Raw genomic sequence first — 21293 nt, 5'->3', positions numbered from 1 at the left:
ACTGTGCAAATCCAAGGCCATTAGATATGCACCTCGCTATAATAAGACAGTGATCTAACCAGAGCAAAAAGAGGGTCCACAGTCTGATGTGGGCTCACATAAGCATTTCTACCTCTGGACAGTATACATAGACTGGCATAAAGGCAAACACAGGATTTTTAATTGGTAAGTTTTGCTGTAATAATAGGATTCTTTTTTTTTTTTTTTTTTTCTGTAATCTATGCAACTCAGATTAAACAAGTGCTTTAGGTCTGATTTGAGACCAAATCAGGGTCAAATCAGATTCATTTAGTGGGGGAGAAAAGTATAAAAATAAATGATAAATCTTACTGGACCTGTTTTATTGAAGGCTTGAAACTATTAAAATCACCATGCCTGTGCCATACACTGACGTACCCAAGAAAGAGCAACAAGAACTGTGCTCGGACACAGATGGAGGTAAGACACAATTAGAAGCAGGAAAAAAGCTTATTATTTTCTTTAAATAGCACACCACCACAGAGTGAAAGTTTAGCATTTGCACGTTTTGTCTTGCCAGTTTATGCATTTAAGCAGTTTTAACTCTGTGAGCTCAGACGCTGCCGCGCGCAACAAAAGCACCAACCCCCAGAGAGACCGAGAGGGAGGGGGCGCGATTCAGACACCGCGTGATTCCTTTTTCACATGCACACAAAGTTATGTTAAAATTAGTGCTGGTAATCTAATTAATTACATAATGTGGCGATTAATTAATCTAATTAACTGCACAATTAACTTCACTGGTGGTGAATGTCTTAATGATTAAGTCATCAAGTAATTTATTCATTCATTTGATTTGTTCAAAAGCTGATTCATTCAGGAGTGTAGCAAATGGTTCTTTATGTAGAGTTAAATGGCTATAACTTAACAAATAAACACCGAGGTACATGTCCAAGGTGTGCTCTCAAAGCCGTGCTACTTCCCCCACCTAACCACAAGAGGGCAACGCCACATCATGTGTCCTACAAAATCCCTTAACACTACATTCTAAAATCAGTTGTACTGATATATATATATATATATATATATATATATATATATATATATATATATATATATATATATATATATATATATATATATATATATATATATAACTCAAGATTAAACTAACCCCACTGTACTGTAACAGACTTTATCAAAGTTAACTGCTCCCAATTCAAACTGTTGCACTAAGCATAAGGCAACATAACCCATTGTCATTTTCTCAAATATTCCTGTAGAACTGTAAATCAAATGCTATCTTAAGAACAATAAGCAAATTAAGATTAACTGAAAATCTGAACTGAGAAGGTTGGGTAGACAGAAATCACTCAATCTCACCAGGGGTACCTGCTATTTAGCCACAAAATCCTTCAGGTACCCTAGAGGTCTTATCTCTCTTGCAGGGTCATGTGCCAGAGGCTCAGGAGTGCATGGTTAAACTGGGCCCTGCTCTGCATGCTCTGACCTCACTGGCTGACCATTACATTGCTCTGGCTCTGGTAGGATGGTCTGCGCTGCTGTCACCACTGGCGTAGAGACGGGGTGGTTTCGGTTTTTGGCACCGGTTCCCTCTAGGAGTATCAAAGACGTTTTATCACTGTCCCATTCTCCTTTGTGTCCTTTACGCAGACATGGTCACCTGGTGACAGTCCTGTGAGATGTTGAGCTCTGTGTCTTTTGTTAAAGTTCCAGCTTAATCTCATTCTCTTTTTCTGTTCCTCCTCTTTGAATTTGGTTATGTCAGTCCTGCCAGGGTCGAGAGATGACAGAGTGACCGGAACTGTTGTTCTGTACTGTACCCGTTGGCAAGTGGTATGGCTCTGTAAGCCATGAGTGCCAGATATTTGTCTTTTTCTTTTTGGAGCAGGTCTTTAACTGTCTGCACAGCTCGCTCTGCCTCTCCATTGCTCTAAGCAAATCTGGGGCTGGACGTTGTGTGTTTGAACCCCCATTGTGTTGCAAACTGAGTGAAGCATTCAGACGAGAACTGGGGTCCATTATCTGTAATGACCTTGGACAGTATGCCATGCCTGGTGAAGATAGACTTGCAATGTTCCACTACTGCTAATGAGGTTGTAGATGTGAGTTTAGCTACCTCAATAAAATGGGAAAAGTAGTCTACCACCAATAGATACTGGTTATCATCCCACCTTTGCCCATGATCCATCAGGGAATTCTGTAGGCAGCAGTGGCTCTTTGGGGTTGATTCTTTCTTTTGCACATGGGTCGCAGCCTTCGACCACTTTCTGAAGCTGTATACACTTTGCTATAACTTGGTGTCCTGCGTGCAGTTTCTGAAGGGTGTCTGTCTGTAGCAGCTTGGGAATAACTAGTCTGCATCCTTTCAGTAATAAGCAGTTCTGCACTGATAGCTCTTCCGCGACGTGCGTATGGTAGGTAAGCTCTGTCTATTGTGGATCTGTCTGGCCAGCCCTCAGTACAGTACCTTTTTACTTGGCTCAGTATTTCATCAAGATTTTGATGTTTCCTTATTTCTTGTAGCCTCTTTTATTTAGCTGGGAGGGTTGACAAGATCATGTTTACATACAGGTTGACTTTCTTTTCCTGCTCCGGCTGCCCTCTGTCTCGCAACGGTGCCCTTGATAGCACATCCGCCATGGCCAACTTCTTGCCGGCCACATGGGACATGGAGAAACTGAAGGCCATCAGTCTCATGAATGTGTGGCGGAAGCTCATCCAGGCTCCTGGAGCATAATAACAGAACCAGAGGCTTGATGTCCGTGGAATGTGATGCCCACCAGGAAGTCTAAGAAACGCTCGCACACCCATGTGATTCCCAAAGCCTCTTTCTCAATCTGTGCGTACCTTTTCTCAGTGTCTGTGGGTGCTCTGGAGCTATGCGCGACTGGCTTGAGGTGGCCATCCTCCTGTCTCTGGAGTAGCACAGCTTCCAGTCTAAATGATGACACATCAGCTGAGACAACCGTCTCCGCTTTTCCAAGTGGCGTGCTAAGATCCTCTTTGATGCTGCTGAATGCTTTGATGCTTTTTTTGATCATGCCCCCACTGAAACACATTTTGCTTCTTTAACAGGTCACTGAGTGGCTGTATCTTTTCCGCTCTACTTCCTCAGGCTCTTCCATGTCAGTCACTGCCCTCACTTTGTTACGATCTGCTCTCACGCCGGCTGCATCTATGATCTGTCCGAGAAATTTGACATGGCCTTTTGAGAATTCACAGTTCTCACCTCTCAGCATGACGCCTGCCTCCTGCAGCCTCCCCAGCACCGCAAGCAGTCATGTGTCGTGCTCGGTCTGTGTGTCTCCGTACACGAACACGTCATCCATTTGGCACAGGACGCCTCCAGGAGGCAAGCGAGAGCGGACTCCTTGGCAAGTGGAATTTGCCAAAACCCTGAGTTTGCATCAATTTTTGAGAATACTTTGGCACACTGCTTTATCTTGTATTAACCCTCCATCTTGCCAAGCCTGTTGAACAGTGTGGGGAACTGCTCCTTGACTCTCTCGACTGAATCCAGTGCCACTGTGTCTACTCTAGCCACTAGTCTTAATGCCTGGATAGCTGGACGTTCCAGTAGGCTAAACTTCAGACCCTGGACTACAGGCTTTTTACTGCTTCTACTGTCTGTTCCTATAGCGGCTGTGAAATTCCCCTTCACTGTGATGGGTGTTAGACCAGGACCCTTCCGCACTTTCTTTGCTCTCTCTCTTCTCCGGAAAGAGCCCTTTCTGAAATACATCTTCAGATTGCACTGTTAATTCTCCCTGTTAATATTTTGAATACAGCTGTGTGCTTATTCACTTTAAGGTTGATAAGCCATGGTTCACCATCTGTACTGACTGTGCCTAGGAAAGCTATTTGCTCCTCATCTGACTCTGCTAACAAGTTAACACTGACAAGCAGTGGAGTGCAGTGATAACTGTCTTGAACTGTCCACAGTCTATCCTTGTTCCTGCTGTCTCGGGTTGAATTTGGCTCGTTCAAAAATAAAATTTCTCCTCACCACAAGATGTTCCTCTAGCTTCTCTTTGACAGTGTTTTACACGCTTGCCTCCTCCTCCATCATATGAAGTGAAGTCATGACTTTCCACCTCGTCCCCCATAGTATAAATTAAAGTGTTCACCTGGTTTTCATCTGGCTGTAGCTCTAGACCCGATGCAAAACAGAATCTCTCAAACCTTCGAATCCACTTGGGCCACTCTTCTGTCTTTGTGAAATCAAACTTGGGTGTTGGGGGAATCTGGAATTGCTCATTTTTTTTTCTTTCTCGTCCACCGCGAATGTTAACTATGAGTCATGTTCATTTTGCAAGCTAGCTAAACTTCAGACTTACTAACTAAAGTTAATGTGAGTTCTCTACAGTTCAAACGGCAAAACCACTTCTAATGTTTACCCAACTCGAGGAACTGAAATTTTCTGACACCATGTAGAGTGAAGTGGCTCTAACTTAACAAATAAGCATCTTTATTATCGTGCTTGGTTTACCACTTTCCCCACCTAGTCAATCTTTCGTTCGTTATCTGGCTCGGCTGGGTGTTCATCTTCAGTTCTCTCTTCACAGCAGTTCAGTCAGTTTACTGTTTGAGTAAATTAATTACTCCGGGATATTGGTTTGTTTTAACTCAGAGGGAGTGTCGGCCACATTAAAAAAGTTAACAGCTTAAAGGGATAGATCACCCAAAAATCTAAATTATGCCATCAATAACTCACCCTCATGTCGTTCCAAACCAGTAAGACCTCCATTTATCTTCGGAACACAGTTTAAGATATTTTAGATTTAGAGAGCTCTCAGTCCCTCCATTGAAATTCTGTGTACGGTATACTGTCCATGTCCAAAAAGGTACGAAAAAATATACTGTAATGCTTATTGGAGATGGAACCATTTCAAACGATTCAGTTCGATTTGGTGAACTGGTTCAAGAAGATCCGGTTACATCGAGTGATTCGTTCGGAAACCGGATATCACTAAACTGCTTTGTTTTGAACTTGCTCACAACAGACCCGAAAAAAGACAATGATGAATAAATGCATATTTTTTGCTATTTTTGGATCAAAATGTATTTTCAATGTTTCAAAAAATTCTAACTGACCCTCTGATGTCACATGGACTACTTTGAAGATGTTTTTATTACCATTCTGGACATGGACAGTATACTGTACATAGGTTTTCAATGGAGGGACAGAAAGCTCTCGGATTAAATCTAAAATATCTTAAACTGTGTTCCGAAGATTAAGGGAGGTCTTACGGGTTAATTAATGACTTTTTTTTTTCAATGAACTAACCCTTTAAGTGTTTGGAAATGGTGCCTAAATGTGGAAGTCCTTCAAAGATTTATTATACTGTTGCCCCCTCTATAGGACTGGCGACTAGTCGACCTCAAGCTTAAAGTGTCATTGCAGAGCATTGAAGTCGACTAGTCGATTAGTCTGTGCAACCCCTAGTGTTGAGCTGTTCTGGAACCGTGTTGTAGAGCCCTGCGCGGGACTGTTTTCTTCATCCCGCTCCCGCCTGCGCCCGCCGAATTTCTGACCATTACTGCCCACTCCCGCAACGTATGTGTTACACTCCCGCCCGCTCCCGCAATATGTATGTTCAGTATTTGTATTGATATTATTAAAGAGATTCATGGGGTTGTTTCGTTTCCCTGGCCTGCATGTAAAAAAAAAAAAAAAAAAAAACAAAGACAAAAGACAAAACACACAATACATTCAAATATAATTTCGTTTTTATCAAAAACTTTGCACATAAAAAAAGACTGCTTTGCAAAAAAATTACACATAATATGATAAACTAGGCTACATGAAAAACAGCAGTGTTACAATTATTAGCCAAATGTCGCAGGTATTCTGTTTGAAAAATACAAATAAGAATAAAAACATTCAAACTTAGGCAGCCTGCTCAATAACACTGGCATCATCACGCCTCTTTGGTTTTTTTAGCCGCCAATTCCCGCCCGCAGCAAAATTCAAACCGCCCGCTCCCGCGAGATTTGCGTTGGGTCCCACATTGTGACATAGACATGTGGGGGCGTGTTTAAACAAGGCGTTTTAGGAGACCGTGGATGAGTCTTAACTTTTATAAAAATATCTCTTTGGGATTGAGACTCTAGTCTTTGCAACTTTTGTAACACTCCAAAGCGAAAGGAAAATTTAAAATGACATCATATGACCCCTTTAACTTATGCAGTGAGCACTATTGTGTTAAACTGTTGTGCATCAAATTCTGATATTTGTAATTGTGATTTGTTGTTTCCATCTATGGAGATGATTTGTGTAATTGTTTTAGTTTTAATACTAACTGTATTACTTAATAGTTTTGCTGTGGTATAGAAGGTCTTTTATTTATTTATAAATTTTTTGCTGATCCGAAAAATTATCAGATCTGTGACTCAATATCCGTATTTGATTCAAACCGTGTATTTTGTGATCCGTTGCACCACTAAACTCAATAGATAAGACTGATTCAATTAAATCAGCTTGAAAGTAACAGCACTGTGACGTGGAGGGAAAAGCAAAGCAGTCTGTAAAGTGAAACCAGAGAGACAAATTTTCTCTCCTCTGGCATGTCTCAACTGCTTTGACTCGGCTTCCAAAACAGTAAGAGTATTTGTAATGTAATATGACAGCAGGAGATTAAATGCTTTGCTCCAGGAGACCATGACTCAACCATGCCTGATTGGAAAAGATCTGAATCCTCTTAAACATTACTCAACAAACAGCAGGCTGAGGTTTACACCCTGATGCCTGTGTCAAATTTAATAATTTAATCACAGTCGTACATGTTGTGCAAGATTGGAGAGCCAAAATGACAGAATGTTTGACATGCTTTAGCTGACATTAATTATGAATGATCATACATCATTAAAGAAAACCTGCAAATTTATATAATATATAGTTTTTCATCAACTTTCAAAAGCATGGCATGTAATTTTTTATAGTGCTGTAATTACTAGTTTATAACATTGTAATGTTATGTCAAAGGATAATTTTTCTATGATTAATATAAATGCATTTTGACATATCTGTATATGTAACTCAGCATGTTTGAACCTGGGGAAGAAGATCAGTGTTCCTCAGGATCTGATGATGGAGGAGCTCAATCTGCTGTCCAACAGAGGATCTATTATGTTTCATGAGAGACTCAGAAGAGTGGAGAGGTTCACCTTGGAGAATATAGCACAGAGACAACTCAGTGTAAGACATCTTGCTGTGTTCACCAGGTTAAAGTCAACTTGAAATCAGAATTGAAACAATTTTCTTATGGGTTTGATACAGTTATGAATTTGGCCCCAATTTTAACCAGTAGCCAAATAGCTATTTTATTGTTTAGACAAAATATTCCCATGGCACTCACGTGGTAAGATTAAAAAGCCTTTAATGAACTGGACTTAAATCATTACAACTGGTTAAAAGTAGATCCACACATTTCAGCAAATAGCGTACTTCAGGACACACATCAATTGCTTTAAACAGGTATTCTTATACTAGTGTTAATTAATGAATAATCATAGACAGCTGGTTAATAAGTGGCTGTGGCTAAGACTAGCCTCTTAGTAGTAAGAAGAAAAAAAAAATAATAATAATAACAATGACGACTACATCCTTTTCCTATGCAAATAGGAGGGCAAGAACATCATAAAATACATGCTGTTAAACTATGAAGGTATAAGAGGAATGAATTCAGATATCATTAAAAAAAAATTGAACTAAAGTTATAAGAGAATGATTTGAACTCCACATCATCACTTTGTCAGATTATTGAAGAAAATAAGTGATTCTGCAAAGTTTGAGAATCATGAAGTTCCCAACTTTTGGAGCTGATAATTTGGACTTTAAAAACAAGTCAAAAGCAATTTTGAATAAATGCTCCCCAGATCTCATCCTTCTCCTCATTGAGGAAGCTACAAAGCAAAAATCTGAAACACAAAAAGAGACTGAGACTTAACTTAAAGGCTCTGAAGAATACTCACTTGAACACAGACTTCCTTTTGTAACGAAATTGAAAAATGATTTGAATATGTTATCTGACTTCATAAAAGAAGAAAAGTGGTCCAAGTCTAAAAGTGACCAGAAAGATTATCTAGAAAGTAAAGTTTAAAATTGGAATGAGAGACAAAAACCATTACCTGACCTGAAAAAAGAAGCCAGTTTCATTCAATTTACCCAGTAGTGATGATGATTAAGGTTTGCTTTCTACATTGACACCCTCTGGTACACAAGTTTTTGTAGATTCCAGATACAAGGTGGACTCTCAAGTAAATAGAAGAGGCTGAAGAGGCAGCAGAGGACAAGGAGGGAATGTACTCAAAGATCATCGAACAGCCCAAGAAGACGTCCGAACCAGGAATCAAGGGAGACTGGGGCTGTGATTAACATATAAAATTTTGCTCTTTTACCTGACTGGATTTCTATTTTTTCGAAGTGCCTTACATTTGCCCCAATCTGCTGCTAATGAATTCCAAACTAAAGTAGATTTGTTTTGTTTTTATAGGAACTTATGCCTTAAAACATGGTATTATAACAACCATTATGCTTTGGACTACACTGAAAAGAGCAATCCTAGTAATTTGACAGGAGTTGCCTGTCTGTTTGCTAATCAGAGAAATGCTAATCAGAGTGTGGCAGAGAAAAACTGACAAAGAACAAATCTACAGCATTGAAGCGGTTATCTGAAAACAAGGACATCATTGTGAAACCAGCGGATAAAAGAGGCGCTGTTGTTGTATGGGGGAGAGAGCAATATTCAGGAAGGAATTCGACAAATTGCCAAGCCTGAGTATTATCTAGCCTTAACTGCTAATCCTCTGGAGTCCATGACAATTCAACCCACGGATCTTATATCTATGAAGGACAATAATTGGATATCCCAAAAGAAATATGACTTCTTACTTTGCAAAGACCCTCTTGTTCCATAGTTTTACATGTTGCCAAAGATTCACAAGTATTTAGAGACCCATTTAGTATTTAGGCCCATTATTAGTGGAAATGGATCATTGACAGAACCAGCATCACAGCATTTTCATATAACCTTATTTATGTATGCTGCAGTCCTATATTTAAGATAGTACTCATGTGCTCAGTATGATTAACGACATAAAAAATGCAGGTGAATCTTTGTTAGTGACCATGGATGTTGAATCCCTGACACTTATATTGATTATGTGGAGGGACTTGAAGCTGTTGAAAAGCTTCTGAGTTTTTTTTTATTTTTATTTGAGCAATAGATCACCAGAAAGTGTACCACTTACTACTTTTATTTTGCAATTGATGGAGTAGACCATTAAAAACAATTACTTTTTTTTTTTAAGATGTCTTCTACAAACTGATTAAAGGTACGGCAATGGATGCTTGTTTCAGTCCCAATTATGCCAATATATTTTTAGGACTGTGGGAAGAAAGATAAATTTATTTGATTTAGAAATTTATTTTTGGATAAAACTGTTATGTGGAGTAGATAAATTGATTATGTCCTGATGATTTGGTCTGGTTCAGAATCAGAATTGCACAGGTTTACCAGTATATTAATGGCATAAAAGAAATTTGAAATTGAGCCTTGAATATTCATTGTCTAAAATCAGTTGTCTTTATCTGAAAATAATGAGGTCAATGGTGATCTACATACTTAAATCTGTAGGAAACCAATTGATCGAAATACAATTCTTAGAGCTAACATTTTCCTCCACTCTGGCCAATACTTCATGGCCAATTTCAAAGATTGACCAGCAGATTTCGACAGAGGGGTTTTAACCAGGGCCACTGAAAGCTCAATTAATAGATATATGATTGGAATTGAATTCATCCCATGTTCAATAAGAGCTGAAAAAAAGACAGAAACAGCTTCTACAACAAGAGACTTTTTGGATCCCCAGGAGTTAATGAATATATATATATATATATATATATATATATATATATATATATATATATATATATATATATATATATATATATATATTGCATTGTTGATGATGTACAATTTTATTTCTACACTATATGTATAATTATTATTATTTTTTATATACCCACATATTTATGAAGATTTACTTTTAACCAGTTGTATTGATTAAAGCCCAGTTCATTAAAGGCTTTTTTCTTTTTTTTATCTCACCACGTGAGTGCCATAGAAGTATTTTGTCTACATAATTAGATTTTTACCTCCATCACATCCAATGGGCACCAGTGGCTATATAAAGACACTCCTGTAGCACACTCTGCTTCTGGTTCTTGTGATAGCTATTTTATTGTTATGATAATGTCAATAGGCAAGACAATTCTATCTGGGTTATCTTTAATATTGTGGCAATAATAACAAACAATAACAAAGTTTTACCTTTGAGAAGTGCTGAAATCGTCTTCAGGGTGAATTTGCCCTACTGCCTCCAAGTCAAAAAGCTTCCTCAACAGTTCCACAATCGACTGCAAACTCACATTCAGGTCAAGTTCTATTTTGGAATGCCCACTTTTCATGATCCAATCAATCCCTTATGGATTAAATAAAGTCCCGTCCTATTGTATTCTCATTCGATATCCTGTTTTACTCATAGTTGCAAGACTTTTACTTTACAGAAGTAAAATGGGAAGCTGTTTGAATGTGAAACCAGAGTTGTCCATTCCTTCTCCCAGAGAGCCAACTTCCTGAGGAGTTTAGCTCCAACCAGCAGCCTAGAGGTTTCTAGTCACCCTGATGAGTTTGATTAGCTAGTTACAGTAGGTGTTTAATTATCATTAAGGCTGAACACTTATAGAAGGCCCTCTAGAAGCAGGACTGGATAGCAAAATTCAAGATGTTTAGTGAGCAAGGGGTGTTCAATCCCACACCAGGAAGACCACCTTCCAGGAGTTTCTTGACCTAATTAAATACGCCTGGGACAGCTAATCAAGGTCTTCATGACCACTAGAGACCTCCAGGCAGCTGGTTGGCACTAAACACAGCAGGCCATCCAGGAGCAGGATTGGACAACCCTGAAATAACTATTAACCTCAGGCAGTACTGGTTCTGGTTCAGTATGGTTCCACGAAGAACCTTTAACGTAGTACCTGTCAATTGCATAAGTTTCTTTATATTATTAAAATGCTCTTCACTCTATGAAAAAAGAGCTAATTTAAGAACTGTTCACTGAAAGGTTCTTTGACCTTTTATTTTTAAGTGTGTAGTTTCAGTAATAATGGATGATGTTTTAACACTGTCTAGCACTTAGAGGAAACACTTCGATGTCAGAATGCCATGCAAGGAGATAAAGGAAGTGATTGCTTCACCTCTGAAATCTATATCAACCAGCCTGGAAAGAACAGCCTAGTCACCACACTAAAGCACAAGGTTGCTAAGAAAGGAATCCCAAGCGTGCTTGCACCTGGTAAATATGGCACTCTTGAGTACATTTAGGTTTTTTGTTGTTCTCAAAGTCAAAGTCAAATCCTAAAGGTCACTCAATTCTCTCACACAGGTTATGGGGGGCCTCTAAAAGAGGTTCCTCCAGAAAAGTTCAATGTCACTGTGATCCCCAAGTCTTACCAATCACCCTGGGAGGAAAACCCCATTGGCAATGAGACGCTGTTGGCTAGCATCAGTACCCATCTGCCTGAGCCACCTTACAAACTCACCCCAGCCAACTACAAATGCTTCAACAGGTACTAATCACAACAGAGACTTTCACCCTCATTCGCATGAAGCAAATACTGAAGTAAAACTTTAAACCAAAATAAATTCTGTTTAATTTGTAAAGGCATGTTTTTGGTCTTACGAATGATTCATTGATTCCTTTTGTACTGATGTTACATAGGCCACATGGGTTATTGAAGGTTAACAAATAGCTTTTTAGCTACTTACACATACATCCCTTGAAAATCCTTGAACATGATTTAGGTTTTTGAAGTAAAATGGTCGCAAATGGCAAATATTTAAGAATGAGAGCATAGTGGGACTTGATTATATCATTTGCAATGCTTCGTGATAGTGGATGGGTTCTTTTGGGGCAGTTTCCTTGATTGGTAATTTAATATTATTATTATTATTTTTTGCAGAATTATAGTTTCACCCCAAAGTTTTCACTGGTAAACAAGATTGTCTAAAATAATAATAATAAAGTTTATTATTATTTTTTAATTCAGGGAACAGTTGCACTATATTGAAAATTAGTACACGTCCTCAAGCTTTGGTGCTCACATAAAAGAAGTTTGTTTTACAAACTATTTTTTTTTTTTAATGTCACAATTCCATTTCCTTTCAAATAAATTATTAGATAAACTAAATAGCAGAAGTCCCTCTAAATGTTGGTTGGATTAAGGAAGGACATCAGACGCCCACTTCTAGTAACATTATACATAAAAGACTTCTTAGCATGTCTGGCGTGGGAAGGCTGCCTGCCAAAAAACTTGGTTTTAACGTCAGGCCTTGAAACAGAATTTGTATCTTGAAACCTTACGCTGGTCCTGGCTCATATATCAGCATGTGGGTGAAAAAGACTAGACTTTTTCCACTCAGCTGTTAGGGAAAGTCAGACTATTTTTAGGGAAATGAACAACAATCATTGTCATTCTTCACAGAGCTCCTACGCCGTTTGGCGGGACAGCGGGTACTGTGAGGTCTCTGCCGCTACCTGGCTTTGAGATGCTGCAGGCTCACACAGAGCCACACCTGACCTGGGACAGGATGTGCCATCGGCCCAATTTCAATCGTACTCCACAGGGCTGGGGCACCAAGTACGCTGTAGAGTCTCCTGATCTGTGAAGCTAGCATACTCATCTTTTTTGCCAAACTACAACTGAAGACTGAATTTCTGAGGGATGCCTACATTGCAACTGTGAATTATAAGCTGAGCCATCAAATACAAATTGAAAGTGTCTATTAACATGGTATATTTATGTTTACACAATATTACAAAATGTGAAGCTTCTTTAATGCAACAATGCAGCTAGACAGCTGTATATACATATATATAAAAATGTCTTAAAATCAGGACAACACACTTCATACTTTACAGAACAAAATGGAAAGATATGGACACTAGCACAAACTGTAATATGAAACCTGGAATTAAGACAAAACTGTGTCAAACAAATAAAGACTTCAGGTGAATGAAATAGTCAATAGTGCCCCCACTTGTTAGTTGTTGGTCACTGCAAAAGATTATTTTCGGCCCTAAAAAAGGCATGATATCTGTTTCATATCATTACATACAAAACATAAACTGACAAAAAGATAACAGAAACCATGAAGGGTTATTATAAATTAAATGCTTAAAAGATTCTAATATGCTAGTATTTTTCAGGTATTCTCCAGGTTCAGTATGCAATCCGTGCTCTGAAAATGATTGACAATATGCTAGTATTTTTCAGATATTCTTCAGGTTCAGTATGCATTCCATGCTCTGAAAATGATTGACAGATGTAAATGCTTAAATATGAGGGCAGAGGTGACATCACTCTGGATTCAGTTGTTCATAGGTCATTGCTGAGCATTGAGGTAGCTGTATAACTATTTAAGGGCCTCCATGACGACTTGCATGGGCACCCATCCGCTGAGGATCTTGGGATGGGTAGTGGACCTGTCCGGGGGGCCTCATGGCCATTGGAGGGGGCATTGGCGGGGCCATGGGATCCATAGCATGGAACATAGGAGGACCAAAACCTGGAGAGAGCAGATTAACGGAATAGTGAACCACTTTGTCTTGGGTTACTCAGAGAACAAAAAAAAGGAAGGAGGAAGTATGTGGGGGGAATCTCACCAGGTGGTGGGGGCATGGCAACCCCAGGTGGAGGAGGAAGTCCCAGGTTCATGACAGCAGGGGAGTTGGTGGGAACCAGGTTGAAGTAATTGGTGGGGGCATCTTCATCAGACACAGGGGGTAGGGGCAGAGCTGTTGAAAAAATATGAGAAAGGGAGAATTCACACACTGATCTACCTTACATAATATATAGAGGCCCAATTATTTGTTTGGAATAACTGTATTCCATTTGTAAAATTAATTTATTTAAATAATTTATTATAATAATTACTATTTATTTACATTATATAGCAGGACAAATAGTACATTTTTTATCCTAAATTATAACTTAATACATGATCATTGTAAATGTATTTTACTAGTGTGGCAGGATCAAGGTCCAAAAATAAATAAATAGTAATAATAGCAATAAACTACTAGTATCACACTCAAAAGGTTCAAGCTAAAAAAAATAAAATAAAAGTTAATCAAATAAATAAATGCAACCAATACAATTCAAAATAAAAAGTTTAATAAATAAAAAAATTATAATAATATACATCAACTATGAATTTTTCACTGTATGTTTATGTATTTTTCAAGTGTTGGCAGATCTAGCTTTTAAATAAATATACAAGTATAAAAGCAATCGATGCCCATGTGTGAGAGGCTGTCACATACCACCAGGGAGGCCGGGCACCGGCTCCAGCCTGATTCCACTCTCCGTCACCCCATCTTTCTCGTTCTCCTTTCCTCGAGCCGCCTGTGACCTGCACGACACACAACAACAACAACATTCAGAACTGCCACCACATAAATGTTACCGTTTTAACTGTCAGTTTTTTTCTTGCATGACTAGACACTGACCTGCCCCATTTAACATTAAGCCGACGTCCATTAATGATGAGTTTATTAAAGGACTTCTCTGCAGCCGTCTCTGCGGCCTGCCGTGTAGCAAACTGGATGAAAGCACACTGCTGCCTTTGAACGATGGTGATGGTACGAATCTCCCCAAACTGGTAGAAGTGATTCCTTTGTGGAAAAAGTAAAAAGTAATCCTTAATAAAGTAATGACACAAAAATGGAAAACAACATCTGCAATTTAATGTAATAAAGTAATACACTTAACAGTCTTTACCTACATAAGTGGCATTTTGCAATTTTTTTAATAATATTAATAATAATAATAATATAGCTTTAGACTTTATATCAACTGAGTGGCTTTACTTGAAATCTTGAACCAGTAAAGGCAAAAAACTTGAAAACTTGAAAAGGTGACTAATTGCAGGAGCTACAATACTTTCTTACAGATAAAACAACAAAAAAATTCCAGGGTCAAGATGTGTGCCAACCAGTTATTTTAGCATTATATATGCTCACTGCTCACTTTATTAGGTACACCTGTTCAACTGCTTGGTAACACAAATTGCTAATCAGCCATTCACATGGCAGCAACTCAATGCATTTAGGCATCTACAGGTCCTTCTAAAAAAATTACCATCTCAGTGGGAAGTCTGTGGGAAGGAAAAAGTGTGGCAAAAAACGCTGCCCAACGAGAAGAGGTGACCGGACCCTGAGGAAGATTGTGGAGAAGGACCGATTCCAGGACTTGGGGGACCTGCGGAAGCAGTGGACTGAGTCTGGAGGAGAAACATCCAGAGCCACCGTGCACAGGCGTGTGCAGGAAATGGGCTACAGAGAAGCAGCACTAGACTGTTGCTCAGTGATCCAAAGTACTTTTTTCGGATGAAAGCAAATTTTGCATGTCATTCGGAAATCAAGTTGCCAGAGTCTGGAGGAAGACTGGGGAGAAGGAAATGCCAAAATGCCTGAAGTCCAGTGTCAAGTACCCACAGTCAGTGATGGTCTGGGGTGCCATGTCAGCTGCTGGTGTTGGTCCACTGTGTTTTATCAAGGGCAGGGTCAATGCAGCTAATGATCAGGAGATTTTGGAGCACTTCATGCTTCCATCTGCTGAAAAGCTTTATGGAGATGAAGATTTTGTTTTTCAGCACGACCTGGCACCTGCTCACAGTGCCAAAACCACTGGTAAATGGTTTATTGACCATGGTATTACTGTGCTCAATTGGCCTGTCAACTCTCCTGACTTGAACCCCATAGAGAATCTGTGGGATATTGTGAAGAGAAAGTTGAGAGACGCAAGACCCAACACTCTGGATGAGCTTAAGGCTGCTATCGAAGCATCCTGGGCCTCCATAACACCTCAGCAGTGCCACAGATTGCCTCCATGCCACGCCGCATTGAAGCAGTCATTTCTGCAAAAGGATTCCCGACAAAGTATTGAGTGCATAACTGAACATAATTATTTGAAGGTTGATTTTTTTTTTTTTTATTAAAAACACTTATTTTATTGGTCGGATGAAATATGCTAATTTTTTGAGATAGGAATTTCCGGTTTTCATGAGCTGTATGCCAAAATCATCAGTATTACAACAATAAAAGACCTGAAATATTTCAGTTGGTGTGCAATGAATCTAAAATATATGAAAGTTTAATTTTTATCATTACATTATGGAAAATAATGAACTTTTATCACAATATGCTAATTTTTTGAGAAGGACCTGTAGATGTGGTGAAGACGACTTGCTCAAGTTCAAAGCGAGCATCAGACTGAAGAAGAAAAGGGCTTTAAGTGACTTTGAATGTGGAATGGTAGTTGGTGCTAGATGGGCTGGTCTGAGAATTTAAAAAACTACTGGGATTATCATGCACAACTATCTCTTGGGTTTACAGAGAATGAACCGAAAAAGAGAAAATATCCAGTGAGCGGCAGTTGTGTGGACAAAAATGCCTTCTTGATGTCAGAAATCAGACTGGTTAGAGATGATAGAAAGGCAACAGTAACTCAAATAACCACTCGTTACAACCAAGGTATGCTGAATACCATGTCTGAACGTGGTATGAGAAGACCACACCGGGTGCCGCTCCTGTCAGCTAAGAACAGGAAACGGAGGCTACAATTCGCACAGGCTCTTTTTTGACAACAAATGATAGACAAAAAAAGATTTTGACTGGTCTGATGAGTCTTGATTTCTGCTGCGATATTCAGAAGGAAGGGTCAGAATTCGGCATAAAGAACATGAAAGCATGGATCCATCCTGTCTTGTCTCAATGGTTCAGGCTGCTACTGGTGGTGTAATGGTGTGGGGGATATTTTCTTGGCACACTTTGGACCCCTTAGTACCAACTGAGCATCTTTTAGATACCACAGCCTACCTGAGTATTTCTTCTGACCATGCCCATCTCTTTATGAATACAGTGTATCCATCTTCTGATGGCTACTTCCAGCAGGATAATGCACCATGTCACAAAGCTCAAATCATCTCAGACCAGTAAATCAATCCAATAGAGCACCTTTGGGAATTGTTGGAATGGGAGAATTGAATCATGGATGTGCAGACAACAAATTTGCAGCAAATGCGTGATGCTATCATGTCAATATCGACCAAAGTCTCTGACGAATGCTTTCAACACCTTGTTGAATATATGCCACAAAAGAGTTAAGGCAGTTCTGAAGACGAAAGTGGGTCCAGCCCGGTACTAGCAATGTGTACCTAATAAAGTGGTCACTGAGTGTGTATATATGTATACACGTCTACATGTATACACACACTCACTGGCCACTTTATTAGGTATGGCTGCACAACCATGATTGGAATCTCCCATTCCACCACATCCCAAAGGTGCTCTACTGGACTGAGATCTGGTGACTGTGAGGCCATTTGACTAAAGTAAAGTTCAAGAAACAAGTCTGAAATCATCTGAGCTTTGTGACATGGTGCATTATCCTGCTGGAAGTAGCCATCAGAAGATGGGACCACACTGTACTCATAAAGGGATGAACATGGTCATAAAAAAAAATACTCAGGTAGGAACGATGCTCAATTGGTCCTAAGGGGCATAAAGTGTGCCAAGAAAATATCCCCCACACCATTACACCACCACCAGCAGCCTGAACCAATGAGACAAGTCAGGATGGATCCATTCTTTCACATTCTTTATGCCAAATTCTGAGCCTTCAATCAAATTATTTTGGTTTAATGTATTTTTTTTTATTTAGTTTATTCATTTCCAGTTAGTAATTTTACTTATTGCAGTCAGTTGCCAAGGCAATATTTCTATCTTTATTTCAACTTACAAAAATAGTTCTGACTTTATCAACTCTGAAGAGCATTTACCTGAGCTCAGAATCTGTAACGTCTTCTCCCAGCCCTCCGATATAGAGTGTGGTGATAGACTTGTCCTCCGGTATGTCCAGTCTGGGCATGGTGGTTGCCCGCTTCAGAAGTTTGTCAGCCACAGGATCATTAATGCCATAGAAACGGTCCTTAATGTTCTGATCAGCCAATGGGTCATCCGGATCCGTGGGCTTTTCATGCCTGTGATATTACAGCAATACATTTCATGTCAAAAATATAATCAAAATTCATAATCATGCATACATAATTAATACCTTAAGCTTATTCATTAAAAGCGTCACTCCATTAAAATGCATAAAGTTTATAAAGCAAGCAACTCGATACAAGTCCACCAGCACAATTTAAATCATGACAACCAACACAGGGTGTTTTCTTACACAACAGTGTAAAATTAGGCATCATGAGTCATGATTTTACACCTATAAAATATTCTTGAGGTGTTGCTCACCTGTACGGACACTCTTCCCCTCTCTTACACTCCCCCTTCACCCAGAAGGAACAGATGTGTGGTCTGTTCCTCTTGTAATATGGTGTGGTACGAGCTAGTTTCAGCAGCATATCGCTGCTGCTGGGTGCCTTCCCGAGCAGCCCCACGGGTCTTGTGCCATCAGAGTTAGCGATCTACAGGCCGAAACATTAGTATTTGACTCACAGATACTTTTATGTATTACTTGAAGGGGACATCAGATGCAAAATTCACTTTACATCGACTTTCTTCTTCCACGGAGGCAGGGAGAGCTGAGCTCATTAGCATTTAAAGAGACATGCACTGAAACGGGTCTCTGTGAACAGAGTGATTTTTGACAAGGTAAAAAGGGTGTTGTTTTATTGAGAAATTAATCAAGGTATGTTCTAGACTTTTCATTTAGACCCTTAAGCAGCGGTCCCCAACACCCGGGTCGGTACCGGTCCGTGCATCATTTGGTACCGGTCCGGCAGAGAGAATGTTATTCATGTTATGTTGTTGACGCGATGTTACAAGGACGCTGCTAATAAAGTTGCATACGAATACACAGTGGATTCATGTTTATTATTATATTTACAATATACCACAGTTATGCCAGTCGTATCATTTTATTTTGTCGTATTTATCCATCACACCTTATAACCCGGTGTGTGAAAATACTGTCTGACATTAAACCGGTCCTTGGTGCTAAAGAGGGTGGGGAGCGCTGCCCTAAAGAATCATACCAACTTGTAGAAAATTGGCATCCGATGTCCCATTAAAAGCAGTTTAGTATTTGCATTTACTATGCCATGTTACCATGTGGAAATCATTGAAGGTTTATTTTTTTCAAACGAAGACATCATAAAACATGAATAAATGTGTAATAAACAGACAAATTACCTCTCTCTCCATATTCTGAGTGTAATACTCCTTATTCACATCTGATCTCGGTACTTCATCTTTAACGGACAGCCCAGTGTCACGAACCTGAATGGGCAAACCTGTGCAAAAAAAATAAATAAAAAAAAACATACTTAGTCATCTTTGCAACAACACTGCAATATTCTTATTAAAGGAACATATATTATCCTATAAGAATGCTAGAATAAGGATTGTGTCAGTTTCTAAAGATTTTCTTTCCGGCTAAAAGTGCATTCCTCTGAAGTAAACATCAAAATATGAAGTAAATACCAAAAATATGTCCAAACTACTGATATACTGTTGCAATATGTCAACTAGTGTTTTCAAATATATATATTTTGTAAACTATTTTAATGTTTTGACAGCAAGTTGACCAAAAACACACACACACACATAAACACACACACACACACACTGCATCATGCATTTTAATTAAATAAGCATTTAGTCTGTTACACTGCATCTGAATGAATCACATCACTGTGTTCTTACACACGAGCAGCATGTTATCTGGTGTTTTCAGAATCTCAGAGAAGCTTGGTTAACAGTAAATGTGCCAGTGATGCTTTAATGTCCTTTTAATGTTGTGGAATACGTTTTTCAAGTGGTACAGAAAATCTATATTTTTTTAAGGTATTATATCACGGTTAGAAACCCAACTTTCCTGACAAACTAATGTCAACATAATTTTACTAACAGATATCTTGAGGCCACAAACTACAGTATTACCATATTCAAGATCCAGAAGGCAGGTTTGACAGACATTCTTCATTTTACTGCAGGTCTGACACACTTCTGTCTTCTTAAAGCGCATCCTGACCCCAGGACACCAGCGGAACACCGTGAAGGGACGTGCACAGATCTAGAGGATTGAAGAGTAAAATAACATGCAGCACTTTGCAAATGTGGGTGTAAAAAAATACTGTCAAGATAAGCTTCCCACACTTTTTGACCAATGTATTTCCAAGACTTCATCATCACGAACTGGATAAGAATTTTGATTAATTTTTGAGTTTCCATAGTTGTGTATAACAGGTACCAATCTTCTGAATTAATATTAGGCATAAAAACTGAAATGGGAACCCTGTCAGGACAACATTTAGCTTTTTTGAGAGGATGAACAAAGCAGTACCTTGCACTCCTTGCCGAATTTCTCTTTGGTCTGTTTAAACAAATAAAAGCACAGAGTGAAAATAGGTTTAAATGCAAATAATTAATACATTTCCATTGAATTAATCTATAATTAATAAAATGAAAAACTCTAATTCAACTTACCATCCGTATGTAAGGGTTTTCTCCCAAGCATGTTTGACAAAGAATGGGAAAATCCTGTTCAAATAATTAAAGATCAGAGCTGTGCATGCATTTATTCATGAAAAAAAAAAAAAATCTGTAACGTTACATATATAACATTAACTTAATAATAATTAGATACAGATGATTACTATCATATCATATTAATGTTATGAAGACATTTATATGGTATATGAAGACATTATGTTTATTAGCAAGACACTAGTTCACATTTTAGTTATTTACTAATTATATAATTCATTTCTAATAATTTAATTTCGATTTTAATGGGATGTTTATTTGTCTGCTCAATACAGATCAATTACAACACAGCAACTGAACAGAAGATCTTCACGCTATTCTGTTTGTACACGTCGGTGCCAGTTTATACAATGTATGTATATAACAATATTTTGAACTATTGATGAGATTAATTTAAATGATGAGAGGGTTTTCATTAGCCATGAGCTAAACACAGAAGAATAGGTTCGTACTAGAAAAGGCGTTGATTCGGCCAGCACAAACAAAGAACCTAAATGCGCCAGTCATGATAAGAAATACTGCTTTTATATTCTTAAATAAAAAAAAAATTATACTCACCGAATCTTCCCAGTTTTGCCTGTTATACGTGTTAGATCCTAGAGACGTCGCCATCGCAACAGGCTAACGCGAACCCACAATGTTTCATTTACCCACAATGCTTTGCGTCTATAGTCTGGGAA

At 38.7% G+C, this 21293-nt stretch overlaps 2 protein-coding genes across 3 annotated transcripts; one reads left to right on the top strand and one right to left on the bottom strand.

Moving 5' to 3' along the window:
* The first annotated feature begins 50 nt into the window (after window positions 1-50).
* On the top strand, window positions 51-13061 carry LOC113063993 (myozenin-2). Of its 2 annotated transcripts, none has more exons than XM_026234472.1 (6): window positions 51-165; window positions 350-438; window positions 7026-7180; window positions 11178-11340; window positions 11431-11614; window positions 12530-13061. In XM_026234472.1, the coding sequence occupies exons 2-6, from the start codon at window positions 372-374 to the stop codon at window positions 12711-12713; spliced, it is 753 nt and encodes a 250-aa protein (XP_026090257.1). In that variant the 5' UTR covers window positions 51-165; window positions 350-371; the 3' UTR covers window positions 12714-13061. The 2 variants fall into 2 exon arrangements, with proteins under 2 accessions (XP_026090257.1, XP_026090258.1); XM_026234473.1 differs by having other exon boundaries at window positions 72-165; window positions 333-438.
* Window positions 12861-21273, bottom strand: rbm22 (RNA binding motif protein 22). Its single transcript, XM_026234471.1, has 11 exons — window positions 21172-21273; window positions 20554-20607; window positions 20411-20440; window positions 20008-20140; window positions 19258-19358; window positions 18358-18530; window positions 17889-18089; window positions 14557-14721; window positions 14371-14459; window positions 13711-13842; window positions 12861-13613 (listed from the first exon to the last, which is right to left on the bottom strand). The coding sequence occupies exons 1-11, from the start codon at window positions 21223-21225 to the stop codon at window positions 13465-13467; spliced, it is 1281 nt and encodes a 426-aa protein (XP_026090256.1). The 5' UTR covers window positions 21226-21273; the 3' UTR covers window positions 12861-13464.
* Window positions 21274-21293: the final 20 nt, after the last annotated feature.

The sequence above is a fragment of the Carassius auratus genome, chromosome 46 (assembly GCF_003368295.1).
Source record: "Carassius auratus strain Wakin chromosome 46, ASM336829v1, whole genome shotgun sequence".
In the NCBI taxonomy this organism is placed as follows: Eukaryota; Metazoa; Chordata; class Actinopteri; order Cypriniformes; family Cyprinidae; genus Carassius; species Carassius auratus.
The sequence above is the reverse complement of the archived record's forward strand: the minus strand, read 5'-3'. Positions and strand labels throughout refer to the sequence as shown.

What these genes read in the sequence shown, in the direction of transcription:
- LOC113063993 (XM_026234472.1), top strand. Translation starts at nt 372, where the DNA reads ATGCCTGTGCCATACACTGACGTACCCAAGAAAGAGCAACAAGAACTG. An exon ending in GTGCTCGGACACAGATGGAG is followed by an intron (nt 439 to 7,025) that starts GTAAGACACAAT and finishes TATGTAACTCAG; the next exon opens with CATGTTTGAACCTGGGGAAG. An exon ending in AACTACAAATGCTTCAACAG is followed by an intron (nt 11,615 to 12,529) that starts GTACTAATCACA and finishes CATTCTTCACAG; the next exon opens with AGCTCCTACGCCGTTTGGCG.
- rbm22 (XM_026234471.1), bottom strand. Translation starts at nt 21,225, where the DNA reads ATGGCGACGTCTCTAGGATCTAACACGTATAACAGGCAAAACTGGGAA. An exon ending in GTTACAGATTCTGAGCTCAG is followed by an intron (nt 14,722 to 17,888) that starts GTAAATGCTCTT and finishes TTTTCCACAAAG; the next exon opens with GAATCACTTCTACCAGTTTG. An exon ending in CTTAATGTTAAATGGGGCAG is followed by an intron (nt 14,460 to 14,556) that starts GTCAGTGTCTAG and finishes TGTGTCGTGCAG; the next exon opens with GTCACAGGCGGCTCGAGGAA.